Here is a 21,601-nt window from a genome sequence, read left to right on the forward strand (position 1 = left end):
CAGGCGGCCTGGGGCCGCCCGGGACCCGCCCCGTCCTCGGCCTCCTCCTCCACGCCCACCTCCCTCTCCTGTCCTCCTCCACGTCCACCTCCCTCTCCTGTCCTCCTCCACGTCCACCTCCCTCTCCTGTCCTCCTCCACGTCCACCTCCCTCTCCTGTCCACGTCCACCTCCCTCTCCTGTCCTCCTAATCCACGTCCACCTCCCTCTCCTGTCCACGTCCACGTCCACCTCCCTCTCCTGTCCACGTCCACGTCCACCTCCCTCTCCTGTCCACGTCCACGTCCACCTCCCTCTCCTGTCCACGCCCACCTCCCTCTCCTGTCCTCCTAATCCACGTCCACCTCCCTCTCCTGTCCACGCCCACCTCCCTCTCCTGTCCTCCTAATCCACGTCCACCTCCCTCTCCTGTCCACATCCACGTCCACCTCCCTCTCCTGTCCTCCTCCTCCATGTCCATGTCTAGTGCCCCTCTCCTGTCCTCCTACCTACTCCATGTCCACGGCCCAGCCGCCCCTCTCCTGCCGTTTTACTTGATGTTACATTTGGTCAAAAGCTGTGCTCACGCTAGAAGGAGGAAATGGAAAAGGACCAACCGTACGTCTGCAACAATCACAATGCCAGTTCAAAGCCAGACTTCTTGCACACCCACACCACCTGTGCCAGGCACCCCATAATCACCGAGCCTTCTCTGTGCTTCCTTCTTACAAGTTTAAAGGTGTTTGAGCTGCACGAGCAGTGCAGCTTCCTGTGGCAGGCAGCCTTCCAAACCACTGAGCAGGGCAGCATGGAAGCTGGGTGGGAGGGCAGCGGGGTGGGGAGGGGAGTGGGGTGGGGAGTCTTAAAAAGAGGTGTGGAGGGGGCGGGGGGGGGTGGGGAGGACTGGGAAGGCGGCTCAATGGTAGAGCGCTTGCCTTGCAAGCATGAGGCCCTGGGTTTGATTCCTCAGCACCACATAAGCAGAAAAAGTTGGAAGTGGTAGAGCGCTAGCCCTGAGCTGAAGAGCTGAGGGATAGCGCCCAGGCCCAGAATTCAGGCCCCATGATCTACCAAAAAAAAAAAAGAAAAAGAAAAAGAAGTAATTGAATTCGTATTTAACACACCACGCCTCTCCTGTCTCTACATGCGTAGCTGAGCCAGTACCTCATGAGTCTGCACCCTGGGAATCTGTCGTCTCTCAGCCTGTGTGTACCATCTTCCAGATCCTTAAGCTTCCCCAGGGCTGTGCTTTGAAAGTTTACCAGCATCCCTGAGTTCCTACTCGTGTTCTAAAATGCTTTTAAGAAAGCAAGTGCTTTCTTGACTGTTGACTTGACTGCTTGCAGTTTCCTTTTGTGCCTCAGTGTCTCTCGACCTCTGATCTTCCCCCTTTGCTTCCACCCCGATTAAAAAAAAAACAGAAACGTCCTGCTGGATAGAGCCCTGTGTTCTCCAAGGCAGACGGTGGTACCGTGGTACTAGTTTTGCTTGCTCCTCAGTCTCTTCGCAGGCTTCCTGGCACGTGCTGTGGATTGAACAGAATTCTGTCCCCCGCGGGGACAGCCTTGCCTTCCATCCTTTCCACCCACCAGCATGGAGCCTGTAGGGTCTAGTAGCTTCTCAGCTAGAACTGTAACAGTGAGTTTGTGCTCTGGGGCGGCTTGGCGCTGGACACTTCCGACAGTGTTCTTGTTGGCCTTGGTCTCTCCTCCTCTGCCTCTTACCCTGCCTCCCTCCTTCTTTATCTCTTTCCTCCCATGAGCTCAGGGCCCGCATGTGTCTATCCCTTAGCTTTTTCTCAAGATCAGCACTCTGCCACTTGACACACACTTTTACTTCCAGCTTTTTGGTGGCTAATTAGAGATAGAGTCTTAGGCACTTTTCTGCTCCCACTGGCTTTGAACCTAGGTCCTCCGGTGTTGGCCTCCTGAGCACCTGGGGTGTAGGCAGGCCGCTGGGTCTTGTAGGAAGCAGAGTGGCTGCTGCCATTCCCCCAGGTGCATGGTCAGTCGGTCCGCCATCTTCTGGATTGGCTGTAGATGTTGATGTGTTGCAGACACATTCACATCAAACTGCTTTTCTAATGAGCTACAAGTAAAATGGGGTGCGGTGATGGGTAGCACCAAGGCCAAGGGTAGATGAGCAGTTTAGAGTTGGGGTCTCTGGGTTTTGCATTGTGGGGACGGAAGGTGTAGAAACTGTTTGCCAGCCCCCAGAGGTCTGCAGGCCTGCTCAGTGGTAGCTGTGGTTGGAAAGGGATATTTTAGATATTGCAGTGTTAAGATTTTGTGCGAAAGTCAGAAGTTTGGCTTTTTTTCCAGCCGGGAACAGGTTTCTGCATATTCCAGTCTTTGTCCTTACACAGGCTCAGCTCAGTTTCACAATTGCAGTTTTAATCTTTGTAAGATGCTTGTGATGTGGACAGCTTTTCCTCCCACCAGGACTGCTATTACATGACGTTACTCCTTTCTCCGGAACTCCCTGATGGCTAGGATCTGCATTGGGGTGTGTTCGAGGAGAGGCTGGCTGCTTCCAGGGAGAACCCGAGGCAGTGACTTCACCCTGTGGAGTTTGTCTCTAAAGCCTTCTGTAACTCCCAAGAGTGCCTTTTCCTTTAAGGCCACCAAAAGCTGCCCCTGCCCTTCCCCCCCCCCCCCAATCCTGGGACAAGTGGATAGGATTTCCTGTGAACAAGCCCTTTCTGAACCCTAGCAAGGGTTTCTGAAGAATGGAAATGTGCTAGTTAAGAACTGAAACAGCTGCGAAGCTTTTGTCAAAGATGCATCTTTACCAAAATGACAAATAAAAGCCCAAATGCTCTGCTTGGCAACAGTCGGGTCAAAACATTTAAGTCATTAATTAGAACGAACTGGGGTGGGGCGGAGGGATTTACACAAACATGCCGCATCTCAGACAGCTTCATCTTGGAACATGCAACTGAGTTCTTTGGGAAATTAAAAAAAATAAATGAAAGCAGCCCTCAAGTGGGGCCTAGAAGGCTTGTCATTTGCAAATAAATCAAAAGACCATCCTTGCAAGAGGCAGGAGCAGTGAATGGAGTTGCTTTGTCATTCTTCCGTGGGCCCCACACTTAAGCCTGCTATTAAAAATGAATGCATTCAAGAGGTTCTGCATTAAGAACATAAACAATTAAGGGCACTTGAGTTGCTCTACTGAGGGTGCCTGAAAAGATAGGAGAGCTGCAGCCTGCCTGCCTTCAGAGGCAGAGAATGGGAGCAATTAAGGTGGCTGTCTCTGTGCTGGCAGCCTTCAGCACTGGTGGGGACCCCCCTCCCCACTTCCTTTCTTTTAACCCTTCCGGTTTCTAGAGTATGAACCACCCACTGGGAAGGCTACAGCAAGCCTAGGCCCCATTGGACAGGGCTCCGATTTAGAACCACCAAACAGAGGGCAAGATGGAATACAGAAGATGTTATCTGCCAGAAACTGGGGACTTGCGTTCTGATGAGTTGAGCAACTGAAAGGTCTGTCAGCTGATACTCTTGGTTTTGGCTTAATCACAGGTTTGGAGAAGGGGCGGGACATTGCCGTGGGTGGAGTCATTTACATGAACAGTGATTCCAGGTTCTGCACAGGAGAAATGCCTTCCTAGACCCTGGCCTTGTGCTGGTGATTGGATGTGTACATGCGTGCTTGCTGAACTCGGCCTGAGCCCTGGCCCTGAGTAGACTCACTCTCAGACACACCTCTACTTTTGGCCTTTTGCTGGTGAACTGGCGATGAGCGTCTCAAGGACTTTCCTTCTCAGGCTGACTTCAAACCTGGATCCTCAGATCTCAGCCTCCTGAATGGCTAGGATTACTATCCCTGTGGGTTCCCCACGTCCCCCGCCCCCCCACCCCCCGTGGGATTGCCGAACAGTAGAGACTGAGTGTTGTGGCAGGCCAACCTCTCCACCAGCTTGTTCAGACCCTAGGAAGGTGGTTGTAGCCTTTGAGTCCATTCCCACGGGGAATGCGAAGAGGTACGAGAGGGCTTGGCAGAGCTTGTCACTGTAGTAGCCCTCGGCCACTAGCTTCGGGATCACTTGGAACTTGCTAGAAAGACACACAGGCTTTCAGGTCTGGGACTCAATCAGAAGCTTCGGGGCTGGGCCTCAGCCCTTCAGGGTAGCCATCAACACCCTCATTGGCTTCCTAACCCCTGTGTGAAGGTGTTGCCCCACTAGCCAGATGCTGCCTGCTGGCAAGAGTTGGTGCTCAAACAGACCTCACTGTGTTGGTCATGGGGCTAGAACTCAGGACCTGGGTGCTGCCCCTGAGCTCTGTAGCTCAAGGCAAGCGCCCTACCACTTTGAGCCACAGCACCAGTTCGGGTTTTCTGGTGGTCAGTTGAAGATGAGAGTCTCACAGACTTTCACCCAGCTGGCTTCAAACTGCGATCCTCCGCTCTCGGCCTCTGGAGTAGCTAGGGGTGCAGGTCATGAGCCACCCGTGCCTGGCTCGCCTCACATTATTGTTATTATTTTAAGTTTTCCCAAAATACTACTGGCCGCGCTGCTGCAGGTACTGTCTTGGAGCTGGGCTCTGTGAGTGGCCTCACGCCCACTCTGCCGGGGCCTGGCTGGGGTTGTTAGCGCCTCAGTCTGTGCTACACTACCTGGTGCTAGCACTGTGGTTCTCAACCCAGACCCACCGATGCCTTAGAGTCTAAGACAGACTTAGCTTTTCATGGACATATTGGCAAAGCATGGTGCTCATGTATGAAGCCACTGAGAGGCAGATCACTTTGATGGCTGCCTTTTGACAGAGGACCTTAGGAAAAGGAAGCCAGCATTGGAGGAGTGTTTGCAGTGCTTTACATCAGTCACTATAATACAGCCTGAATTTCCTTTAGGGTTACCAGATGCCACCTTCAGGGCTGGCTTCCCCTCCGTTGGTGGACAAGAGTTGATACATGATTGTCTGTGCCTGGGAGGGAGAGCACTGAAAGGGAGTTGGGCTGTGGCTGGCTCCCTTGTGACCTGCAGTTCATAAGCCGAGTCCCTCACGCAGTGCCTCTTCTGTCTTGAGAGCCTTCTGGCAGGGGGGGCGGGGGGGCAGGGGGGCAGTGATCCTGTCTTGACTGTCACGTCGACTCCTCGTATGGAGTCTCTGCTGGCTGGCGGGTGGCCACCCGCGACTGCTTCCCAGGCAGGGGCCGAGTTCAGCTGCCAGCGTGCGTTTTGGGTCCAGTGCTCCCCACTTCTCTTTGTCCAGCCAGGACGTGTGGTGTCTGATTTCACACAGATCATTCCTCTGTGTTGGTTTCTTCATGTGTGATTTTGAAGGTCATAAGAGGGGTCAGGTGTGGTTTGAAGGTGGTGAGAGGCGTCAGGTGTGATTTGAAGCTGGTGAGAGGGGTCAGGTGTGATTTTAAGGTGGTGAGAGGGGTCAGGTGTGATTTGAAGATGTGAGAGGCATCAGGTGTGATTTGAAGCTGGTGAGAGGGGTCAGGTGTGATTTGAAGCTGGTGAGAGGGGTCAGGTGTGATTTGAAGCTGGTGAGAGGGGTCAGGTGTGATTTGAAGATGTGAGAGGCATCAGGTGTGATTTGAAGCTGGTGAGAGGGGTCAGGTGTGATTTGAAGGTGGTGAGAGGGGTCAGGTGTGATTTGAAGGTGGTGATAAGCGTCAGGTGTGATTTGAAGGTGATGAGAGGCGTCAGGTGTGATTTGAAGGTGGTGAGAGGGGTCAGGTGTGATTTGAAGGTGGTGATAGGCGTCAGGTGTGATTTGAAGATGGTGAGAGGTGTCAGGTGTGATTTGAAGGTGGTGATAGGCGTCAGGTGTGATTTGAAGGTGGTGAGAGGGGTCAGGTGTGATTTGAATGTGGTGAGAGGCGTCAGGTGTGATTTGAAGCTGGTGAGAGGGGTCAGGTGTGATTTTAAGGTGGTGAGAGGGGTCAGGTGTGATTTGAAGGTGGTGAGAGGGGTCAGGTGTGATTTGAAGGTGGTGATAGGCGTCAGGTGTGATTTGAAGGTGATGAGAGGCGTCAGGTGTGATTTGAAGGTCGTAAAAGGGGTCAGGTGTGGTTTGAAGGTCGTAAGAGGGGTCAGGTGGCCAGATGTCTTCGGGGGTTCAGTCGTCACCCCTTTCCAATTTGTCAGTATGTCCTGGGAAGTTTCACAGGTTCCTGGAGGAGGAGCAGCGGGGTCCGGGCACCCGTGGCCCTGCTACCCCAGGGTAGCAGCACTTTTTATGGAGGGTGTCAGCTAACAGTGCCTGCCCACTGACCTCCCCCCCCTCCCCCACGCGTGACCCTCCCTCCACGCATGGATGATAGTCCCCTCTCCATCTAGGAATGTGCTGGGCATTTTAGTATCATTGCTCTAAGTGTGACTTCAGGACTTTTGTGTGTCTGTGGGTTGGTAAGTGTTGGCCATGGCTCCCTTAATATGACACAGGTGACCTGCCAGGAACTCAGCCTTTTTCCAGAAACGCCATAGATGGTCAGGATGTGTTCAACTGCTGCCAGTCTCCCCCACTCCCTCCCTTCCTCCCTCCCTCCCCCCCCTCTCTTTCTGTCTCCTTGTCTTTTTCTCTTTCCTTTCTTCATTCCCCCCCCCCCCATGCTGGTACTGGGGCTTAAGTCCAGAACTTGGACTCTGTCCCTTAGTGTCTTTGCTCAAGGCCAGCACTCTGCTATTTGGGCCACAGCTCTACCCACATCTGGTTTTTTGTTGGTTAATTGGAGGTAAGGGTTTCAAGGACTTTTCTGCCAGGGCTGGCTTCAAATTGTGATCCTTGGATCTCAGCCTCCTTTGTAGCTAGGATTGGGGTCGTGAGCCACTGCCGTCCAGCCCCGCTGTCCATCTTACACTGGCCTTTTTTTCTTGCCTTGGAATGAGCACTGCTGTGCGGGGCCGTTTCAGGCATAGAACGCTCCTCATGTGAACGATTTCATAGCGTAAGCTCTTGGTGGTGTGATGCCCTACCAAAAGTTGGAATAATTTCATGCTCTTGAAACATACTACCCATTTGCTTAGATGATGGTACCAATTTAGTGCCATTAGTCATTACTAATATGTACTCACATCTCCTGAGAACTTGGACCCACTGGGTTTTTATTAATTTTTTTATTTTTAAGCCATCTTAACTGCTTCCAAATGACCACCTTTACTTAGCACCAAATTGACGTGTGTTTTATTGCTCAGAGAGTTTGAACATTTTTTTCCCCCTTGTGGTTAGGGTTGTTGTTTTACAGCTCCAGAAATTTCTGGTAAGAAGTGATTTAGAAGTTAGCCATTTATTTCCTTTTCTGCGCTTTGTTTTCATGTCCTTGTCCATTTTATCTGTCACCAGACACTTCTTACGAACAGTCCAGGGTGTTTTCCTCTTGGCTTCCCGATTGGGTCGGGCAAACCACAAGATCACTTTGCCAGCCCTCAGGAGAGCACTGTTTGCGGCTCTGATCCCGGTGGAGTTCTCGCTGGGGCTGTGGGTGACGGGCAGTGTGCCCCTGGCCAGCTTTGAGCCCTGCGGGCTGCGCTCTTCATGCTGGCCTCACCCTGGCTGGAGCTGGAGACGGCTCTCACGGCACTGTGCTGTGTGGTAGAGACAGCTCTCATGGCACGGCACATGCTCCGTGGTAGAGGAGACGGCAGGCTCTTGATCATCTCAGGGACGATCTCAAGGGACTAAATGACTCTTCAGTTCAGATGCTCAGAAAAATCAAACCTGTAGTTTAAAAACCCTGCCAAAAAGCCCTCTTAAGTATACATGTTGGCTAATCATAGCAGATGAGCAGAACAGCTCACTAGCTACACACCTGTGACCATATGATGATGCCAGGGGCAGCGAACAAGACATGGGTGGACACAAGAGGCTTTTCCTAGTAGTTGTTTGTGATGCGTGTGTGTGTGTGTGTGTGTGTGTGTGCGTGTGTGTGCGTGCGTGTGTGTGTGTGCGCGTGTGTGTGTGTGTGTGTGTCTGTGTGTGTGTGTGTCTGTGTGTGTGTGTGCGTGTGTGTGTGTGCGCGTGTGTGTGTGTGTGTGTGTGTGTGTGTGTGTGTGTGTCTGTGTGTGTTTTCCACCTACGGTTCATCCCATGGTCACTGTATTTGATTTGGGTACCCTGGGTATTGTATATATGTTTATTTGAACTAGGGAGGGGAAGGGGAACAACAAAATGGGGTGAGACAAAGGACAAAGGTGGAACCAATGCAACAGTGATGCTCACAAGACAATGTGTTGGAAATGATCTGTACAGTTTGGTGAGTGGAGTTTTGGGAAGGGAAAGGGAGAAAACCAGTACAAGGTGCCCCAAATTAACTAATCTACTTCAGCGTTCCAGCAAAATCAAGGTGAAGCCGGGGCCAGTGGCTCATGCCTGTAAGCCTGGCTATTCTGAAGGCTGTGAGATCTGAGGACCGAGGATCAAAGCCAGGCCAGGCAGGAAAGGCCAGGAGATTCTTATCACCAATTAGCCACCAGTAAAACGGAAGTGGAGCTGTGGCTCAAAGTGGTTGAGCACTAGCTTTGAGAAGAAAAGCTACATTAAGAACCTAGCAGCAGCATCCGGGGTCAAAGGCCAGGTTGACAGTACTCATGGTTACTGGGTCTGCTGTGGTTGCCCTCACCACCTGACATCCTGCCCATGGAGCTGAGGATGCTGACGTACGTCCCAGCTCCCAGAGCACTGCAGTGCGTGCCACACCCTCCCAGAGCTGGCCGGGAGAGGTGACCCGCAGCCATCTCTTATAGACTGAGGGCCAGGCCCAGCTCAGCATTTCCAGGTCTCCAGGGCAGCCGTCCTATACAAGAGGTGAGACTTGAACTCGGATCTTCTGGCTCAGATCAGGGGCCCTGGTCAAGGTAGATTAAGGTTTTATGGTTCTAGCAGAGGAGAGAGACAGCTTAGATAAGATTCCCCCATTCCCCACTGATCTTGTTTCTCTTAACTTCTCCAGACTTCTTAGTTAGAAAATTCACAATTGACTTGGATTTTGATGATTCCTCATCAGCTTAAGCTTTGATCTGTGTTTGATCTATAGCCTTTTTCTTCTTGCTTTAGTCATATCTAGTCTATTCCATTTTATGTTATCTTTGGTCTGTGCTGCTTTTGTTTTCCTTTTGATTGCTTTAATACAAGATCCCAACACTGGTGACTCATACTTGTAATTCTCGATACTCAAGAAAAGCTATGACCTGAGGATTGAAGTCCAGTGCCAGCCTAGGCAGGAAAGCCATATGAGACTCTTACCCTCAAATAATAACCAAAAATCTAGAAGTAGAGCTGTGGATCAAATACTAGAGTGTCAGACTTGAGCAAAAATACTAAGGGACAAGGCCAGGCCTTGAGATCAGGTACTAGTACTGGTCCAAAAATGATGACTCAGTGTGGATTTTTTTCTTCTGTCTTGCTTGCATTGTGTGACATGAGATGGCCCAGGAATATCTGGAACTTGAGATCTACCTGCCTCAGCCTCTTGATTGATGGGATTATAGGCTTGCCACCATATCTGGCCCAGAGTGGGACTTACGTCGTCCTCCGACTGTGTCCAGGTCTACCTTGAAGACAGTTTATGTACCAACACATGTGTTCTATTGCTAGGAAAAGATGAGGACATTGTTTTCTTCCTAAACCAAAATAAGGTCCAGTTGAATGAAGTTAAGTATAAAAAGCAGCCTTAGTGGCACCAGAAGCAAAATGAAGCATGGTTTATATAATCTTGGTGTGTTCTAATCCAAAAAGCAGAAGTGTGAGAAGGTAATTCTTCAGTTTGGCCATCTAACAGCTGAATGCTCTGTCCAGCTGAAAGTCCACTTTCGTGGCTGAAAGACAAATGGCAAGCTGTGTTGAAGGGTCAGTAATTGTCTTATGTAAAGAACCGCTACAAAAAGACAGTGATTAAACACCAGCAAAAAAGAGAAAGAAAAATAGAGTGGGCAGATAAATACGTGAAAAGACATTTAACTTCAAGAAGAATCCAAGCAATGCAAATAAGAATGAGGTCATTTTTTTTTTTAATTTACTGGATGGATAAAGATTAAAAAAAGGTCAACAAAACCCAATATTGACTTTGGGTGGACGAGCAAGCACCGCGGGGCAGGCAGTGGTGTGAGTTTGTCTACCTTTTCTGCTGGCACTTTGGCCACACTGATTACAATTTAAAATGTGCAAACGCTTTGACACAGAAGTTGCACTTGCAAGGGGTCCTTTCAGAGATCTGTAGGGAGGGTTATTTGGCATACAGTTTGTAATGGTGGAAAGTTAGATGGGACATAAATACCTACTGGTACCAGGAATGCCTGAATATCATCAATATGTTTGTAGAGTGGAGTTGGTGGACATTTTCTCAGTCATATTTGGTCTTTTGACTGAAAGGGACATTGATTTGAGTGGGAGATGTGATAGAAGAGCACGCATAGCAGGAAGCCTTTACTAGTACATTGTCTGAAATAGCTGCTTCTGCCCAGACCCAGTGCTGGCAGCCCCTCAGTGCCTGTGATTCTTCTTGGATGCGGATTTAGGGTCATTTTAACCGTCTTTTCTTCTTTTCTCCCACCCCCACCTCCTCCTCCTGTTTTGTGTGTGTGCGCGTGTGTGCGTGTGCGTGTGCACGTGCGCGTGCCAGTCCTGAGGCTTGAGTGCAGCCTGGTTTTTATTTATTTTTGCTTAAGGCCAGCACTCATCACTGAGTCACATTTGACATTTGAGGTAGTTAATTGGAGATAAGAGCCTCATACACTATCCTGACTAGGTTGGCATTGAACCAGGATCCTCAGATCTTGGCCTCCTGAGCAGCTAGGATTATAGGTGTGAGCCACTTAGAACCTGGCAAACCCGTGTTTGCACACTGTGTGTGTGTGTGTTTAAAATCAGTTTTTCTGTATTTTGTGATGATAAGGATCAAACCTCGGTCCTTGTACACACTAGCCAGGTAAGAGTGCCACCTGAGCACTTGTGCTTTCTGTAGTTGGGAAACCGTAAGAAGGAATTCACAGAGGGAACGCTGCTCCCTTAGGTGACCGTGTGTTACACAGGCGTGTGTCACACTGCTCCACAGGAGTGGAAAGCCTGTCTTGCTCTCTAGGGGCTGTGACCTTGGGTCACCTTGAGCAGGTGGTGTGCTCAGTGAGCCGGGTGGGGTCCACCACGTTTTGTTTCTGCACCTGGCACAGATGTGTTTTTTTATTTTCATAGCCCTCTGTGCCTGCTGTTCTGAAGCAAGGTCATTCGTTTGCTCTCTAGAGCAGTCGCTTCCCCTTCTAGAACGTGTGTTCCATGGAAAGGTCTGTAACCCTGTCTCATCTGTGACCGGAGAATTGGGCTAAACTCAGTTCCAGAAAAACAGGCTATGTTAGGGGACAGAACGGGCTGTAAAGTGCGTGGGGTTCTGCGTTACCTTGCTCTCTCCTGTACCTCTCGGGTGCCCAGTTGCCTTGTAATTTTCATCTCTTGATCTGTTTTGTCTAATTCAGAAATAGAGGCAGCATTTGGTAAGCACAGAGAATGATGGAATTGGTAAGGCCTCTCTCCAGATCCACTTCCGTGCCGTTCGGTGCTGTTCCTCAGAACTGGTTCCTTGCACTCAGAGGACAGCAGAGCTACCGTGCAGCGCGGGGGGTGTTGGGCAGGCTGTGGGGCTCTGTCCCCCTAGGCTGGGGGTCTGTCCCCTCACCCTGGCAGGGAAGGCCTCGAGGGCTTTGAGGTCTTTGCAGCAGCCCGTGTGACCCCTGCTCAGGACACCTCAAGCCTGTGTGGTGACACTGAACCCCAGGTACCCTGGGTATCAGGAACCAGTCATCCTGTTAGACTTGAGTTCTGACTTTAGTAATGTTTCTGTGGTTTGCTTGACATTTTGAGACAGAGTAGGATACTAACTTAGAAGTTGAGGCGAGTTGGCAGGAAGTCACTGGGCCTTCATCCTTCCTCTCACCTGAACTCACATCTTTGAAAGCCAGGCTCTATAGCTTCTGATACCAATTTAAATGAACTTGCTATAATGGCATCAGTATGCCACCGTACACCATCATTACAAAAGTGTATTACTGGAGTTTCTCTAGACTGAAATGGCTAGATAGCCTTAAACCATATAGATATTTCCACTCAATTAAGCTACTCATTATCTTTTTATTAAGTGACCAATGCACTCTGCATGTGGGTTGTACTTTGCAATGGGGGCGGGGCGGGGAGGCGGGGGAAGAGGGCACTGCCTTCCTCTTCTCTCAAGATAAATATCAGTAACAACAGGAGAAACAATCTGTCTTCAGGGGAGAGTAGGGGAGAGCACCAAGTGTTGCTGGTGTGAAGTCAGCTGACTGAGTGTTGGCTGGTGTGAAGTCAGCTGACTGAGTGTTGCTGGTGTGAAGTCAGATGACTATGAGTGTTGCTGGTGTGAAGTCAGCTGACTGAGTGTTGCAGTGTGAAGTCAGCTGACTGTGAGTGTTGCTGGTGTGAAGTCAGCTGACTGTGAGTGTTGCTGGTGTGAAGAAGTCAGCTGACTGTGAGTGTTGCAGGTGTGAAGTCAGTTGATTGTGAGTGTTGCAGTGTGAAGTCAGCTGACTGTGATTGTTGCTGGTGTGAAGTCAGCTGACTGTGAGTGTTGCAGGTGTGAAGTCAGCTGACTGAGTGTTGCAGTGTGAAGTCAGCTGACTGTGAGTGTTGCTGGTATGAAGTCAGCTGATTGTGAGTGTTGCAGTGTGAAGTCAGCTGACTGTGAGTGTTGCTGGTGTGAAGTCAGCTGACTGAGTGTTGCTGGTGTGAAGTCAGCTGACTGAGTGTTGCTGGTGTGAAGTCAGCTGACTATGAGTGTTGCTGGTGTGAAGTCAGCTGACTGAGTGTTGCAGTGTGAAGTCAGCTGACTGTGAGTGTTGCTGGTGTGAAGTCAGCTGACTGTGAGTGTTGCAGTGTGAAGTCAGCTGACTGTGAGTGTTGCAGTGTGAAGTCAGCTGACTGTGAGTGTTGCAGTGTGAAGTCAGCTGACTGAGTGTTGCTGGTGTGAAGTCAGCTGACTGTGAGTGTTGCAGTGTGAAGTCAGCTGACTGTGATTTTTGCTGGTATGAAGTCAGCTGACTGTGAGTGTTGCTGGTGTGAAGTCAGCTGACTGAGTGTTGCTGGTGTGAAGTCAGCTGACTGTGAGTGTTGCTGGTGTGAAGAAGTCAGCTGACTGAGTGTTGCTGGTATGAAGTCAGCTGACTGAGTGTTGCTGGTGTGAAGTCAGCTGACTGAGTGTTGCTGGTGTGAAGTCAGCTGACTGATTGTTGCTGGTGTGAAGTCAGCTGACTGAGTGTTGCTGGTGTGAAGTCAGCTGACTGTGAGTGTTGCTGGTATGAAGTCAGCTGACTGAGTGTTGCTGGTATGAAGTCAGCTGACTGAGTGTTGCTGGTGTGAAGTCAGCTGACTGTGAGTGTTGCTGGTATGAAGTCAGCTGACTGTGAGTGTTGCTGGTATGAAGTCAGTTGATTGTGAGTGCTGCAGTGTGAAGTCAGCTGACTGTGATTGTTGCTGGTGTGAAGTCAGCTGACTGTGAGTGTTGCAGGTGTGAAGTCAGCTGACTGAGTGTTGCAGTGTGAAGTCAGCTGACTGTGAGTGTTGCTGGTATGAAGTCAGCTGATTGTGAGTGTTGCAGTGTGAAGTCAGCTGACTGTGAGTGTTGCTGGTGTGAAGTCAGCTGACTGAGTGTTGCTGGTGTGAAGTCAGCTGACTGTGAGGTGCTCTAAATGCTGGTGTGGCTTTCTCTTTGCAGACTGAGATTGCCAAGAGGCTGAACACGATCTGCGCACAAGTCATCCCGTTTCTGTCTCAGGAAGTAAGTAAAGCCGTTCAGCTGTTAAAGTGCAATTATGTTGCTTCTCTGTTTGCAAATTAGCTAGTTTTAAGATGTTAATTTTATCACAAGGAACAAGTGTGAAGAACATCTGTTACAGCTGAAGTGTGTAAGCCCCCTGCCATCCCGTCTGACACATCTGAAGCTTGCTGCACAAGTGGTGACAGACGCTCAACCCCAAGCTAATTTTTTTTCCTATGGAAAAACTGCAAAATGACTACCAAACAGAAAGCTTTCTTTATCTCTTCTTTTTTTCCTTTTTGTGGAGTAATGTAAGCTTGGTAGCTTAGGATTTGGATGAGCTTTTGTCTTTTTTATTGTTGGGTTTTTACTTATTTTTTGGAGGGGGGAAGGTTGGTTTAGCTCAGGGTTCAGGTACTGCTCCTTCGCTGTTTTCTGTGAAGGCTGCTGCTCTTCTACTCGAGTTCTGGCTTTTGTTTTTTGAGGTTACCTGCCTTTTGTTTTTTGAGACTTTCCTGCCTGAGTTGGCTTAGAACCAAATTCTTCAAATCTCAGCCTACTGAGTAGCTAAGATTATAGACACTCACTGGAGCCTGGCTCTCTTTTCTTTTCTTCTTTCTCTTGCTGTGTTCAGGGTGGCACCATGGAGGCTGGCCGTGCAGGCAGACTTCCTGTTTGTAGTGTTACGGACTGCTCATACTCCCTGTTCGTAGTCATACTCAGGCTATGTCAGGCTGGAGTCACAGAGATGAGCCACTTTATTTAAGCACATTGAGGGAAAGAGCTTTGTGTAAGCAGTCAGTGAAGTTGACCCAACGTTGTCTTTTAGTTTTGCCTTGGAAGGCTGCTTTCTGGATATAAGCTGCTGAATGTGTCTGAGTGTTCTCACTGTGTCAAGGAGAAGGTGTCTTGATAGGGAGGAAAGCTCCGTGAGCAGGGAGTTGGAATACCAGGGGTGTCATCCGCCGTTGATCACTGCCAGCTGTTTATTAGATTTTAATGCTGTTGATCCCAGTCCTATCAAAGTTGACTTGTGGCTGCATATTTACTTGTGAATGGAATTGGGAAGCACCCAAACTAAGGGAATCTTTCTACCACAAGTCAAAGGGCTAAAAGAAAAAGAGAAATTCCTAGAGTTGCCTAATTAATCCAGCAAAAAAATATAAAAATACAGAAGTGGAAGTGTGACTTAAGTGGTAGAGCACCAGCCTTGGGAGAAACAGCCAAACAAGAGCGTGGGGCCTTAGTACCAGCACAAAACCAAAGCAGTGTAATCGCTATAAACTTTATTCAGGACCTAATCCAACAAGCCCTCTTCTCAAGTTCTTTTTGAGGCTCTATTCCACTGGAGGCTAAGTCCCTGCCCCATAAGTCAGTAGGCCTGCATTTCTGCCTGAACCAGCCTGGATTTTGGTCCTCCTATTTCTGTCTCCCACTAGTTAGGATAACAGGTGTGCCTGCCACACCCAACTCTTTACTGGTTGAGGTGGGGATCTGCTGAGCTTTTAAGGGGCTAGACTCCAAGGCTGATCCCAGCCTCTCCAGTAGCAGGGATTCCAGAATGAGGCAGCTTTTCCAGCTTAACCCTGTTGTCTTTTTGCCTGTAGCTCTTTTTGTTACTAGAATGAACAAGGAAGTTCTTGGCTGTTGCTAACACACGCTCCTCTTGTTTTCAAAGCATCAACAACAGGTGGCCCAGGCTGTGGAGCGCGCCAAGCAGGTGACCATGGCAGAGCTGAACGCCATCATCGGGGTACGTGGCCTTCCAGGTCTACCTCCTACAGTGTGTATCACCAGCTTTCACTTCTTACTAGTTTGATGGCTTAGCATGTATATGAACATAATTTGATGTTGACTGACTTGAGAAGGGAAAGGAGGGTGGGGAGGGTTTGAGTGCCTACTGAGATGTACAAGGGAAGAGACCATGACATCAGGACCCATGATAGGAGAGAGATTTTAGGAGGGGGACAGAAAACAAATCTGTGTTCAAGTGGGAAAATAGCCTCTAGTTTATCCTGGGACACTTAAAACAACCTTTGGGCCGATAGTCAAGTGGAAGCTTTAAGTGTGAGTTTTGAATACTTTTTCTTGCTTTCCAGCTGCAAACATTCAGTCCCAGTGAGGTCAAGATGGGTCCCGAGTTCTCTCTGCTGTTGCCTTTTGCTTCCTAGGGTATTCAGACCTTTGTGACGGTGCCTTCCCCTTTTTTGTGTGTGCCCTTCCATGAATTTTTAAGTGGCCCACCAATGAAAAGCATGCTCCCCAGCCATGGAAGACGTGCAGATTGTCTGCCCTGTGCTCTAGACTTTGGGTGGAGCGCAGTCAGCACTCTGTGCCCGCCGCTGCTGCTTGTCAGTCTCAGGTCACTTCCCTGTGTGAGTGAGCGTGCTATGCCTGTGTGCCCTCCTTCGGCCCGGGTTTGCCCCCCACCTGCCCGCCCGCAGCAGGACCCGGGGATGGTTCTCATGTGCACTGCTCCCTTCCAGATGAAGGGAAGGCGGTCGCTGAACAAGGGAGGGTCCTTTCTGATTTTATTCATGTGTGAGTGCCCTGAGCGGATTCAAAATCACTCATTTATCAATTTATGTTAATTGCTGTGAGAAGATGCCCTGCTGGTCTTTATAGTCCCCTCAGACACTTTGTAATGATAATTAGACATGCTGCTGTACGGATTAGGAGTGCCACAGTCCAAAGCTGGCCTCGGACAATGGAGCCAGTTAATCCATCAGGGCTTAAAATTACATCCCAACTGGAGATGGAGAAAAAACATAAGAGCCGGGGGATTAAAGAGTGAGCCTCAGCTTGAAAACTCTCCTTTCCTCGGTTTCTCAATTGCAGATCTGCAGTGGGGTTGTCTGTGGTAAGCTATTGGCAGTCAATTAGGTGAAATAAACTGGGAGGGTGACCTTCATTTCCTTTTAATAGCTTTTTCCTCCCTGAAATGGGGAGCTTCAGTGGATTTTCAGCTTAAATTTTATTCAAGCTGCTTTATTACACTTGACAGCTTAGCTCTGCATAAACAGTCTCCCTCCTTGTCCCCACATCTCCGCTCAGCCTTTCTTCCCCTTCACATTTTTTTTTTTGACTGTTACTTAGTGGGTTCTCTAATCACATTCAACAAAAAAACACAATTACATCTGCATTTGTCTGCTGCCTTCTGTAATGAATTGCTTTATTTCAGAGATCAAATCAAATATTCACCCGTACTTTTGCATGTACTGTGTTTGATTAGCAGAGACTAATAGGGAATTGTACTTGTAGCTGGAGCACAGAACATTATTATTTTTTTTTTAGCCCAAGTGAATGAGGATAGAAAAGCCTGTTTTGATTAAAAGAAAACATATGCAAAGAAGCCCTCAAGTACCCAGCTCAACTTCATGGAACATGTTTGGTTTCTGGTGGGCTCTAAGTCGTCATGTGTAATTTTTCTTTTGTTTCCTGTTAATGGTGGGGATTGAACCCAGGGCCTCACACATGGTAGGCAAACAATCAGCTACATGTAACTTTTCAGTAGTAAAAGACTTTATTTAAATTCTGAAAGGCACAGCCTAGCCCCTGTGAATCTCTTTTGGATCTACACTTTGAAAAGGGGGAGATTGTATTAACCAGATGTTTGTAGATAATACCCATTTTGAATGGAAACAGAAGATAAAAATAGCACGTTGTTTTAGAAGGGTGGTTGAAGCGCCAAGTGTCTGCGTGGCTTCAGTCCAGGAACAACGTTGAGGTTACACAGGCTGATCAGCTCTGATAGCATAGCAACAGTGACCCGAATTGGTGCATTGGGCCCAGCGCAAGGCTCATGTCCTTTGTGCGTCTTCAGACATCTTGGGCATGCGCAGTTTTTATCTTTGAAGTTTTTGGGTCAGTCTATTAATTTGTGTCAGAAGGTGCTTTTTAAAGTCCACAGTTACCAATAATTATCTTGCACCGTATGATTCGTGCTCTGGCATATGCTTGCTTGCTTGTTGCTTGAAAGGAATTGTGTGCATCCTGGAAAATCGAAGTAGCATAAAATTGAGTTGACAATTCAGTGGACCTTTGCACCCCTTCATTGAACATGCAGTGTGTCAACCTGTCTCCCCAGAGGGGCGGGGCACCGGGAGACTGTCTGTTACTACAAGCAGCAGCTGTGGCAGGGTACGTGCAGCCGGGTTTGATAGCAGCTGTCAGTACTGTTCAGGGACCAGCCTAAGGGAAAGAACCATGGGAGACCAAGCTCTTAGTCTGCCTGGACTTGGAGGCTAAGCAAAGAAGTAGTAATTTAGTGGCTTAGACGTCTATTAGAGTGTGAGAGATCATGAAGGGAGTACCCTTTAAGATGCAAATGAGTCGAAACATTCTCATTCCCGTGAAGGAACTATCAAGGAGCTTCTTGCTTGACAGGGCTGATGATATTTCTCTTTAGCAAACCTGAAGGAGGTTCAGTCTTCTCAAGGACACAGAACTCTCAGGTGAGCTCAGCCTCTGTCTGGGCCTGTGGTGCTAGGGAGGAGGAAGAGAGGAAGCTGTGATTTCTCTGTTCTCTTCTTATTAGTGAGTGGATGATATCTATTTCTCCCCAGCATAGAAATGTTTCCACATTGCACAGAAATGCTGAATTTTAACTGTGTCCCCCTTGTCTTTTATATAGAATACTGATCCTTAAAAGTACCACTTGTTCGGCGGTACTGAACTATTTTTGATAGACTGTCCATCTTTAATTTGTTTTTGTACCAGTTCTGGAGCTTAACTCAGAGCCTCATGCTCTCATTGGCTGTTGGGTTTGGCTTATGGGTGGAGCTCTGCTACTTGAGACACGCCTCCACTTCCCTTCTCTGTTTTTACAGGTTCATTGGAGATAAAAAGTCTCCCAACACTTTTCTGTCCAGGCTAGCTTAGAACTTTGATTCTCAGACCCCAGGCTCCTGAGTAGGTAGGATTACGGGCTGACGTGCTCCCCCTTTTTGGGTAGTATTGGGAATTGAACTCAAGTGCTCTACCATTTGAACTATGCCTTCAGTCTCTTCTGCACTGGGTGTTTCCAAGGTCGGGTCTTTCTTTATGCCAGGACTGTCCTGGCTTGGGACCTCCTTGCTTCGGCCCGTGAGTGCCGCTGCCATTGCCAGGACTGGAGTCTCACAGTCCCCCCCACCTCCCAGGCCGACCTGGACGCCAGCCAGTCCTGCTGGGTGTGTCAGGTGCACAGATCTCCAGTGTGCAGTTTGATCACTTCCCACACCTTCCCAGTACTGGTGCTCTGCTGCTTTCTCACCTTTAAAAGAAGGTGGTGGTTCTCTGAGTGAAAAGTAAAAAACAACACTCGCACACAGAACCCCCTCCCCCCAGTAACATTAGTAGTTGGTTGAGTGTGGTTTTCTTTTTAAAAGAAAAATGATCGCATGATTGCTTATCGTTTCTAACCACTTGCTGCCCAGCTTCGTGTGTGTCACGGTCATACTTGCGTTTGCATTGGTGGTGCTCTGGATAAAGCATAGGGACCGGCGGGCCGGACGCTCACTGCCCTTACTGGCTTTGTGAGCCTTCTGAGTGCCCCATCTGTAGTGGGTCGTAATGTTGTAATGTCTGCCAGAGCTGCTTTCCTGGGCACAGGAATTGGCTAGTAGTCTTCACCCGTGTGGACCCAACTCCTTGACCTGGAGAGGGTTGGCAGTCGACTGTGGTTCCTTGTGTCCCTGGGCCCTGGTTGGTGGATTCCGGTGACCAGGCCCTTTCCTCTCCTGGTGGTGGTCATGGCTGTGGGTTGGAGAATACACCCAGTCAGATGCTCTGCCATTCAGGCTTACGTGCTTGCCTTTTTATTTACTTTTATTTTCATTATGTAAAATTTTTGATCCAGGACTGGGGCTTGAACTCAGGGCTTAGGTGCTGTCTCTTTTTTTTTTTTTTTTTGTTGTTGTTCAAGGTTGGTGCTGTACCCCTGAGTCACAGCTCCACTTCTCATTTTTTGTTTTGTTTTTACTGCTTAATTGTCAATAAGAGTCTCATGAACTTTTCTGCCTGGGCTGGCTTTGAACTGTGATCCTCAGATCTCAGCCTCCTGAATAGCTAGGATGACGGGTGTGAGCCACTGCCCAGCATAATTTTCTTTTTTTAAAAATTATTTTTAATTTATTTGTTGGTCCTGGGGCTTGAACTCAGGGTCTGGGTGCTGTCCCTGAGCTCTTTTGCTCAAGGCTAGTAGCACTCTACCACTTTGAGCCACAGCTCTGCTTCCGTATTCTGGTGGTTAATTGGAAATGAGTGTCATAGGCTTTCCTGCCGGGGCTGGCTTTGCACCGTGATCCTCAGATCTCAGCCTCCTGAGTAGCTAGGATGACAGGCGTGAGCCACCAGTGCCCAGCATAATTTCCTCTTAATAAGTACCCAGCATTGCTGTTTGCCTTTCCATGAACAGACAAGTACAAAATGAGAGGAAAAAGTAAAGTTTTGAGAACACAGACCTTGTTGGCTTCCTCCTCCTAGGTGAGGAGGCCAGGCCACCCTTTGCGGGCAGAGCGCAGGGGCGGCTGTGGTGGCGATGGAGGGAGGCGGAAGCCGAGAGCCAGGCCAGGGGCTTGTGGGCTTGTCCTTCATCCACATGATGCCAGGCATTTGAGCAGCTGTGAACTTGGTGAACGCAAGAAAGTAGGCAGCCTTGTTTTCCTCCCTAATTTACCGGGCAGAGTCTACAGCAGCTCTGGATATTGGTGAAATTTGTATTGTCTTGCTTCACAGACAAATTTATAAGTCTGTATTTTTAAACCAGCTCAGTGTGAAAATAAGGGAAGTGTGGTGCTATGTCAAGACTGTGTGTTTGGAACAGCTGTGGAACGAACTCCAGTGCCTGCAGAAGGAGACTGTGTCCTCGAGATTGAGTTGTAGACAGAAGGACTGCCTGGCTCTGTGTGGGATGAGTGGTGTAAGGATTAGCCAACGGTAGGGTATTCTTGTCCTTTGCCTGTAGCTGTCAGCTGTCTATGGGATGGATGGCAGCGTGTGAATTTAAGAGGATGAGGTAGCCTCTTATTTCTTGAGCATGCAGCTAATCCCTGGAAAAGCCCACAGTAACCCCGCCGTAAGTTTCCTTATAAAACAAATTCACCCTGGGAGAATAATGCATACCCTGTTACGCAGCAGAGAAGACTAACAACATGGGTCTTCTAAGTCTACTAGCATGTTTAGTGACCTTCCTCCTACTGTAACTCTTATAACCCATCCCTTTATTAAATTTCCGTAAGAAAGGAGCAGTAAGTGAAAGGAAGTTGATCTTGATGCCTGTTCTTTTTCCTTTGGTCAGGTTGTTTGTTTTTCCACTGAGAGTACAAGTTGTCTGACAAGTGCAGTTTAGCCACAGTATCTAGATACTCCTGTTAAGTCTTTGCTCTTTTTAGTCATTAGTAAAGTTGCTGATGCACTATTAATGTATGGTGTGTGTGTGTGTGTGTGTGTGTGTGTGTGTGTGTTTTCTTATTTTTTGGTGCCAGTACTGGGGCTTGAACTCAAGGTCTCTTACTCTCACTTAAGTGCTTTTCCTTGTGGCTATGGTTGGCACTCTGTCACTTGAGCCACAGTTCCACTTCTGGCTTTTTGCTGGCTAATTGTAGATAAGGGTCTCACATAGTTGCATGCCCAGATCATGGCTTTGAACTGTGATCCTCAGCTCTCAGCCTCCTGAGTAGCTAGGATTATAGGTGTGAGTCACTGCCATCTGGTTTATGTTTAACTTTTCGAGCAACAGGCATCATATTTTCCAGTGTAGTCTGTACCCTTTCACATCTCCACACTAGTGTATAAAAATTCAGTTGCTCAGACTGGAGGCATGATTTAAGTGCTAGAGCACCAGCCATGAGCAAGAAAGCCAAGGATGGCCCTGGGTTTAAGCCCACTTCGTACAGGCACAAAAAGAAACA

The 21,601-nt window shown here is 48.8% G+C and overlaps 1 protein-coding gene across 1 annotated transcript in view; it reads left to right on the forward strand.

Annotated features, from left to right (window-relative positions):
* Tle1 (transducin-like enhancer of split 1 (E(sp1) homolog, Drosophila)) overlaps positions 1–21,601 on the forward strand; it is a 109,116-nt gene that overhangs the window by 27,190 nt on the left and 60,325 nt on the right. The window contains exons 3-4 of the mRNA XM_013018474.1: positions 13,668–13,730; positions 15,388–15,462. Coding sequence (XP_012873928.1) covers positions 13,668–13,730; positions 15,388–15,462 — 138 coding nt within the window. The remainder of the gene's footprint in view (positions 1–13,667; positions 13,731–15,387; positions 15,463–21,601) is intronic.

Source organism: Dipodomys ordii, unplaced genomic scaffold, assembly GCF_000151885.1.
Source record: "Dipodomys ordii isolate 6190 unplaced genomic scaffold, Dord_2.0 Scaffold40, whole genome shotgun sequence".
Taxonomy (NCBI): Eukaryota; Metazoa; Chordata; class Mammalia; order Rodentia; family Heteromyidae; genus Dipodomys; species Dipodomys ordii.